Here is an 8,021-nt window from a genome sequence, read left to right as displayed (position 1 = left end):
CCGCGAGCGGCGCTGCGCACGCTCGTCCCCCTCCTCTCCGAAGCCGCTTTTAACGGAGGGAGTCGAGAAAACTTCCCTCTTACGGCACATCTCTCACCCAGGTGCTTAATTACCGTTGTCCCGGGGAAACGTCAGCGTGACTCAGAGACGCTTTCCCATTAGGAAGCGACAGATGAATATTAATTAAAGGCGCTGGCGGGTGGGCTCGCAGGCAGCGCCTTTCCCGAGAGGACCCCCGTCGCCCCCCACGCCCGCCCGGGCTGTGACCAGCCCTGGGACCAACCTCTCGCACCCGTGGTGCTCGTGGGCGATAACGCGGCCGGGGATGGGAGGAACCCAACGGGGTTGGGTTGCCCAACGGGGCACCTCGTTACCACCCCTCCCGTCTCCGTGCTCGGGGGGCTCCCCAGGCGCCTCTCCCCGCGGTGCAATTACCCCGCCGGCTGCGGTGCTGCAAGCGAGGCGGCTGCACCCCGGTGCCAGCAACGGGGGCGTCGGCGGGGCCAGGGCGGCTCCGTTCCCCTCCTGGGGCTCGGCGGACACCGGGGCTGTGGCGGGGGGCTGCCGCCAGCCGGGGCCGTGATGCGGTGCTGAGCAATAGGCGCTGGGGTCCTGCGCTGGGCTTGCGTCGCTGCAGCCCCCCCGGGTGCTGCTTTTGGTGCTCGCTTTGAGCCCGTTTGGCTCCCAGCGTGTGCCGAGAGCCGGCCCGGCTGCGGGCAGGTCGGATTTTGGGGTGCGGCCGTGGCCGCACCGTTCCCCTCCCCGGTCCCCAGGCAGGCGGCAGCCCTCGGGGCGCTGCTGCTCCCACCCAGAGGGGCTCCGAGCGAGCCGTTCGCCTGCGCGGCAGCGGGGGCGAAGCGGGGAGGCTGGCTTTCGGAGCCGTGCTTGGTGAGTTTGGGAGGGCGAGCCGACAGACGTGGTGGTTTTGGCGTGAGAAAACCCTCCCCGCGGCCGCTGCGGAGCCTCGCGGTGCCCGCAGGGCTGCTCGCTCCGGTGGCGGGGGGTTAAACCTCCCGGGGGCCACCCGCAGCAGCCGCAGGGCTGAGGGTGCCGGCTGTGGTTTGCAGCTGCTTTTTGTTCTCGGCTTTGTTCTCTCCTTCCGTGCCTGCACAGCCCAGCCAACGTGAGCGGCGGGGATGGAGGGGGGCGAGGAAGCCTCTGCCTGTGCCCTCTGGGGACTGAGATGTGTCCCCCACCTCCCCGCAGCGCTGCTGCCACTTCCCAGCATGGGTCCTGCACGGGACGTCCCCTCCAGTCCCCTCCAGTCCCCTCCAATCCCCTCCAGTCCCCTCCAATCCCCTCCAGTCCCCTCCGCCAGCCCCGGGGAGAAGCAGGGTGCTCTACCCTTGCTTCCCCTCCTTTTCCCTGCTCCCTCGGTCCCCCCACGCAGGTTCAGCCCCAGCTTGGCTGAGCCAAAACCCACCCCACGAGACCCCACGAGCTTCTGGGTTCAGCGCAGTGCCCCAAACGTGGAGGCCGGTGAGGGTTGCACTGGTGGGACCGGGAACGGCCGGCGCCCGCTGCCTCCTTGCCTGGCTCCGGAGGGTCCCGGCGGTGCTGATGGCCCCCGCGCCCCTCACCGGCACCGGGAGGGCTGAGCACAGGCACCGGGTCCGGCAGCCGGTGCTGAAGCCGGGGAGAAAGTCGGGTTGCTGGGAAACATCCCTCTTGAGCGCCGATAAAAATAGCTCCGTCTTCAAGGCGAGCATGGGCTGCGCTGCGGCCCCTGGAGCTGCTGGGGACGGGGCGGCCGGGCCCCGGGGGGGGGGTTTGGTGTTCGGGGGGGGCGTCAGGATGTGGTGCTGGTGGTACGTGGCCTTATGGGGATGTCCCAGCGCTGCCCAGCCCCAAAACGGGCTTGGAAATGTGTGAGCAGGGCTCAGAGCCAAGCAGGGGGTGCCGGGGGGGGGGCTCTGCCTTCCCTCAGCCCGCTCCCTCAGCCCCTTCAGGGTTTTTCAGGGTTCCTTTTGGGTTTGTTCCTGGGAGGAGGAGGGCACGAGGGGAGGGCGGTGGGGGAAGCCCGGTGGGTCTGGGCCCTCCCGTAGCATTGAGGGGGGGGGTCTCTGCAAGGTCTTTGCTGCCTGATTGCAGCCGAGCTGGGTGGGGGGAGCAAGCCCTGAGCAGCTCCTCGGCCTCTCCCGGGGCGCAAAGCCACCCCCTCGCCCTCCCCGGTGCCTTTCGGGTGGGCTCCTTCCTCTCCCCGGCACCGCCACGAGGACGGGGCTTCTCCGGAGCCTGGATAACGGGGCGCAGCGCCGAGGGCTCCCCTAGCCCCCCTGCGTCTCGGGCACGGTTCGCATTAACACCCTGGAGGGATTCACACCCGTGCAGCTGACAGAGACCCCCGCCCGCCGCCCGCCGCACTGGGGACCCGCGTTCCCGTCCCGTCGGGGGTCCCCGGGGTGGGGAAGCAGGGGCTGCGGGACAGGCTGGGGGGGGGCTCGCACCCGGTCCCCAGGGCTCTTGGCGAGGCCGTGGCGAGGCGGGAGAGCCTGCTCGGGAGGTGGCGGGGATGCTGCGGGGCTGATTATTCACAGCTTCCCTCACCCCGATTGGCTCCGCAGCGCTGAGCGGAGCCGGGCCCCGCAGCAGGAGGAGACTCGGTGGCCATAAAAGCGGGCTTGGGAGCCGACGGGGCGGCGAGTCCAGCGGGCACCCGCGCGCTCCACGGCCTCCGGCCCAGCCTCGCCGCCGATGCCCGGCTCAGCCTGAGGCGGGAGCGCCGCCAGCGACCCCGGGCGAGGGGGGCTCCGCGTGCCCCCCAGCTCCGCAGGGTTTGGCCAAGGGGGAGAGCTCGGCGGGACGGGGAGCGCCAGCAGGTAGGGCCGGGGCGCACGGCCACGGATTCGGGGTTCGGGTCGCCGCCTCGCTCCCTTTCCCTCGCGCCTCGCCGTCGTCCCCTCGCTGCAGCTGGGCATCGCTCCTGCTCGCCGGAGCGTGGCTCAGGTTGTTTAAAAACATCTCCCCGGCTGCTGCGCCGGGGGCACCTCGCGCTCCTCGCGTTATTGAGGCTCGGAAGCGCGGCTGGGGCTCCCGCCTGGGCGCAGGTGCTCCGCTCGCCCCTCGCTTCGCTGGGGGCTCGTTTCGATGCTGGTGCCGCGGCCACCTGCCCACGCGGAGAGCTCGCAGGGACAGAGCCGAGGGCAGCGAGACGGCACGGGGAGCTGGGGAAATGCCGGCAGGGTGCCTCCGGCTACGTGCCCTCGGCCAGACCCCGCCGTGCGGCGGTGTTGCTGGGTTTTGCCGCGATTCTGGTCAAAAAGTCATTGGCTTTTTTTTTTTTTTTTTTGGAGAAACGTTGGCCTGAACTTGTCGTCGGGTCATTTTTAAAACGGAGAGGAAAGGAGCTGCTGGAAGGTGGTTCTGCTTCTCCACCACACATCTGTAGGGTCCCAAACTCTCCGGGTTAGACTTCCCTAGGAGAAAGCTGCAAGCCTGGGCGCCCGGAGCGTGCTGGCGCTGCGTGAGGGCTGGGGACGTCTCTGTGCTAGAAACGCTCACAGTTATGGGGGGGGGGGGTGGCTGGGAGCAAAGCCTCCCCCTGGCCGTGCTGCCGGTCTCTGTCACCTGCTGCCTGCCTGGTGCCGGTTCCCCGTCCCTCCGGTGCCGGTACAGCCGAGGTCGTAATCCAGCCCCGTGGTACATAGGTGCACTCGGGGCTTTTCCGCGTGAGCAAAGCCTGGGTGGGCATCAAAACCCCGAGCAGAAAAGGGGCAGGAACAGAGGGGCCGTGCACGTGGGACACAGGTCGGGTGTGCTGAGGGCAGACGCAGGAGCCCAGAGCCACCAGGGGCACTTCCAGCGGTGGCTGAGATCGTGTGGACGGGACGTGGCTCCAGGACACGAGCCCGAGCAGACATGCCCAGCCTCGGGGTGCCCCCAGGTACCCCAGCGTCACGCTCTAACCCCGCTGTTCTTCCTCCCTTTGTCTCTGCCCGTTGCGTGTTCCTTCTTTTCACTTTTGCCTTAAGCTCTGCGTTTTCCCCCCCTTTCCCTGCCCCAGTACTGCCAGCCTCTCCTCCCTCCCGCAGCAGGAGCACGGCAGAGCGCCGTGGGGACCTTGGTGGCAGTGTGGGGACAAGGTAGGTTCACGGCGGGCTGGCCGCGGTGCCGGGGGGGGGCTGCAGCTTGTTCCCTGCTGCCGGACAGCCGTGGGGTGATCGCCTTGGGCTGCGCAGGGAGTGATGATGAGCAGGGTCCCAGCAGCAGCGCTGCCGTGCAGCCGACGGATGTAATTAGTGAGCTTCGTTTCCCTCGGTATCGCAGCTCGCGCTTACCTTGGTGGCTGGGGACTCCTCTCTGAGTGCCGTCTCGGTGGCAGGGAGGTGAGAAGGGACTGCCCGTGGGGTCTCGGGGGTGTGCGGCAGGGCAGCCCGTCCTGCCGTGCCCCTGTCCGTGCCCGTGCCCACCTTGGGGGCCGCCTGCCCCGTGCCCACCGCTCTGCCGGGGCGAGTCGTGGCGGTGCTCGGGGCCGCACGGAGCCAGCGTGCGGTGGGTGCAGCCGAGGAATGCAGCTAGCTTGACACACGATGGTGCAGATAATTCAAATTAAAATTTAATTTAGCATGAATTAATACCGTGGCATTAACATTTCTTCATCAGTGCCAATTACAGTACATTAGCAGACGCTGCCAGAGAATACAATAGTCTCTGACATGCGTCATTAACATGTAACAGATCCCTCTGGGTCATGCCTTTCCACCCCAGATAAAAGCAGCCGTGGAGGCAGGAGGGTGCTTGCTGCCAGCACGCCCCTTTGGGGTCAGCTCTCCCTCCCAGGGCCCAGAGTCACCACCGTTCCCAGGTGCTGCCACCGGTGCTGGCCACCGGCCCCTCCAGCATCTCCGGGGGGTTCAGGGGTGGCACCGGGCGCTGCCACCGGCACAGCCCCTCTCCGAGCCGTAGCACGGCGCGTCCAGCCCTCCTGGGCACATCCACGGAGGCAAGATGCCCCGGCAGGGCTCTCAGTAGGCCGGCGGATGGCAATCGTGGCTGGCAGGTAGGATTCATCCCGAAATAAGCTTTTTTCCCCTCCCTCCCTCCCACTGTACTCCCCATACAGAAGCAGCGCGGCAGGGAGGGGAGCGGGGGAAGCAGCCGGGGCGTAGCAGTGGGGTGAGGCCGTACCGACAGCCCAGCACCCAGTCCTGCCCACGTCGCCCCCAGCCCCTTTGGCTGGCAGCTCTGCAGCTCGGCGTTGTGCTTCCCCAAGGCCAAGGGGAGAGCCGCTGATTCATCCCCTCCACGCCGCGCAAACGCGCGCTCGCAATGTTGCAGAGAAATGCGACGCTAAAAGAAAAAGGGACTGTCCTTGCGGACAACACACAAGAGGTGATGGGGGGCTCGGGATGGGGCTTTGGTCCTCGAGGCTTGTGCAAAGGGCCAGGCTGCAGGCGGGGTCCGCGTCCTGCGGTGTCCCCGCGGGTCACTCCTGTCCCCCTTGGTGCCCAGGAGCAGCTCCCAGAGGTGAGTGGTGATGGTGCGGGCACGGATCCTGGCACCCGTCCCCAGGAGCGGGTGGAAGCAGTAGGTGGCCTGCTCCACCCCACGGGGTGGCGAGGGGCTCCGGGCACGGTGGGGTGAGGGCTCTGGGTGCTGGACACGGGTAGGTGACGGTCCCTGTGCTGTCTCGCCCTCCCCAGGCAGCGGCTGCAGGGCAGGATGGCGCGGCGGGCGCTGGTGCTGGTGCTCTGCCTCTCCCTGGCTGCGGCAGCCTCCGCCGACTGCGCGACCCAGTGCTCCCTGTGCGCCAGCCAGGGACGGGGCACCGAGAGCAGCGTGCGGCCCCTGGTGAGTGCTGGTCCCGAGCAGCCCCTGGAATTTAGCGAGGAGGTAAAATAGCGAGGGTTGGGGGGTTGCAGGGACACGCTTGGGGACGTCGCAGGGTGACGGTGTGTGGTCGGCAGAGCTGGGCGCTCGCGGGCTCGTATGGGTGGTCGCAGGCACCCAAGGGTGCTGGGGGTGCACAAGCTTTGGCTCCTTGCTGAGCTTGGCAGCGTGGCAGGCGCGGATCCAGGGGCTGGGGTGGTGGCACCCCCTGGCAGGGCGAGCGCCCCGCGTGCCAGGTGATGCCAGCGGGCGCCGCGGCTGCTGTCTTGCAGATGTGCCTGCGGGAGTGCCAGGGCTCCTCGCCGCCTGGTGCCGAGTGGGAGACCTGCAGGAAGGCGCTGGCGCTGCTGGCCCCGCTGGTGGCCCTGGCCGAAGGGACGGACCCGTCCGCTTCAGAGGCAGAGGACGAGGAAGAGCCGGAGCAGGATCCCAACCCCGGGGAGCTGCCGCTGGCACCGGCCAAGCGCTACGGGGGCTTCATGAAGAAGCTGGCCAAGGGGAAGCTGCTGTCCCTGCTGCGCGAGAACGCCCACAGCAAGGGCAGCCTCAGCAAGAAGTTCGGGGGCTTCGGCCGCAAACCGGGGGAGCGGGCGGCCCCCGAGGACTACCCGGGGCCGGGGGACGTGGGCAGCGAGGAGCCCGCGGGGACGGGGGCCGAGGGGCAGGAGCTGGCGGAGCTGCACAAGCGCTACGGCGGCTTCATGCGCCGGATCCGGCCCAAGCTCAAGTGGGACAATCAGAAGCGCTACGGGGGCTTCCTGCGGCGGCAGTTCAAGGTGACCACGCGGTCGGACGAGGACCCCAGTGCCTACTCAGCGGAGGTCTTAGACCTATAGGGCCCAGCATGGGACAGGCGGCCCCGCGGGTCCCCACGCCGACAGCCCAGATGATGCCGTCGCCCCTAACCCTGTCCCCTGCCCAGCCCTGCGTGGCTGGCATCGTCCCCACCTCGTCCCCACCACGGGGCACGGGCTGGGCTCTGCCACCCCCAGCCTCAGCCCAGCACACCCTACGGAGGTGGCCCCGGCTCTGCCCCCAGTTGTTCCTCTCCTGCTCACCCGCCCACCCCTCCAGGACCCCGTGCACCCAGGGGACGTTGTCACTCCTCCGGCTGCTGGTGGCGCAGCTGCTGGGCCAGCCCCCGTGCTCCCCAGGTAGTGCGGGGGCAAATCCATTGGGGATGCATCCCCTGCCCTCCCGTGGCTGCAGAAGCGCAGCAGGGTCTGGAAACCATCACAGCTGACGCATAAGGCAACAGCTCCTGAGGCCTGGGAAGGATGAGCCGGAGAAGGATCAGGCCCTGCAGGCTGGGATACGGCCCGTGCAACCAGCAGGTCCCACGGGGGCTTCCGCCAGCCATGGGGAGAGGCAGCTGGGCAGGGCTCACACCACATCCCTGCCATCGGGGCAGGCTGCTGTGCTTGGCCGAGCACCCCCGTCCCCTCCTGGAGCTGCTCGTTGTGTCCCGCTCATCCCAGCACCCACCCAGCCCCACCACCTTCCCCGTTCCGAGAACACCCTCGCGGTTCGCTCACCCGGGAGCGGGGTCGGACCTGCTTCCCCGGCCCCCTGCTCCCCCCCGCAGCCAATAAAAGGCAGATGCCAACGAAGTCGTGCCCGGTGCCGAGCGTCTGCTTCTTCCACGTGGATCCGGCCCTTGGCACGAGGCGATCGTGCACCCCAAACCTGGGGGGCCACGAGTGCCAGCTTTGATGCCTGGCGTACTCCACGCACTGTGGGTGCCCCCAAACCCCGCTGCTTCTGCCCCTGGAGCCGTGCCCTGCCTGGGAAGCCCAGCAGCTGCCCAGGCTGTGCCAAGCCCTCCCCTTGCTGCTTGTGCTTCCAGGACAGCATGACCCTGCTGGCAGCAGCTCCGTGCCAGGAAAGCCAAAGCCAGGCAGCAAACACCCTTTCGAACGTCTCCAAAGCCTCAGCCCCTGTTCCAAGCAAGACACACCAGCACTAGCCAAGCCCCCAAGCTCGGGCGGGGGGAAAGGCCGCATGGCAGAAGCTCACCCACAGCACAGAAACACCCCACACCCAGTTGGGGCTGCTCCATGTCCACGTCTCCTCCTGGGGCTGCAGAGCACCTAAAGATGTTGGGGGGGGGGCCACATGCAGGGCTGACCCCTCCTCACGGTGCCCAGGGCTCAGCCTCACCTCCAGGCTCCTCTCCTCTTCCCCTCATGGGG

At 68.3% G+C, this 8,021-nt stretch overlaps 1 protein-coding gene across 4 annotated transcripts; it reads left to right on the top strand.

Moving 5' to 3' along the window:
• Positions 1 to 2,680: 2,680 nt before the first annotated feature.
• Positions 2,681 to 8,003, top strand: PDYN (prodynorphin). 4 transcript variants are annotated; one of them, XM_080557932.1, is made up of 4 exons: positions 2,712 to 2,819; positions 4,032 to 4,082; positions 5,643 to 5,790; positions 6,102 to 8,003. In XM_080557932.1, exons 3-4 carry the CDS (start codon positions 5,662 to 5,664, stop codon positions 6,663 to 6,665), a joined length of 693 nt encoding a protein of 230 aa, XP_080414058.1. In that variant the 5' UTR covers positions 2,712 to 2,819; positions 4,032 to 4,082; positions 5,643 to 5,661; the 3' UTR covers positions 6,666 to 8,003. The 4 variants fall into 4 exon arrangements, with proteins under 4 accessions (XP_080414056.1, XP_080414058.1, XP_080414057.1 ...); XM_080557931.1 differs by having other exon boundaries at positions 2,767 to 2,819; positions 4,004 to 4,082; XM_080557930.1 differs by lacking the exon at positions 4,032 to 4,082 and having other exon boundaries at positions 2,681 to 2,819.
• The last annotated feature ends 18 nt before the right edge of the window (positions 8,004 to 8,021 follow it).

Source organism: Anser brachyrhynchus (genome assembly GCF_964034855.1).
Source record: "Anser brachyrhynchus genome assembly, chromosome: 16".
Taxonomy (NCBI): Eukaryota; Metazoa; Chordata; class Aves; order Anseriformes; family Anatidae; genus Anser; species Anser brachyrhynchus.
This window is presented reverse-complemented; position numbering and strand designations above follow the sequence as displayed.

Coding starts and splice junctions, on each gene's coding strand:
- PDYN (XM_080557929.1), top strand. CDS start 4,980: ATGGCAATCGTGGCTGGCAG. Junction 5,000..5,642: donor ATGGCAATCGTGGCTGGCAG/GTAGGATTCATC, acceptor CGCCCTCCCCAG/GCAGCGGCTGCAGGGCAGGA. Junction 5,791..6,101: donor AGAGCAGCGTGCGGCCCCTG/GTGAGTGCTGGT, acceptor GCTGTCTTGCAG/ATGTGCCTGCGGGAGTGCCA.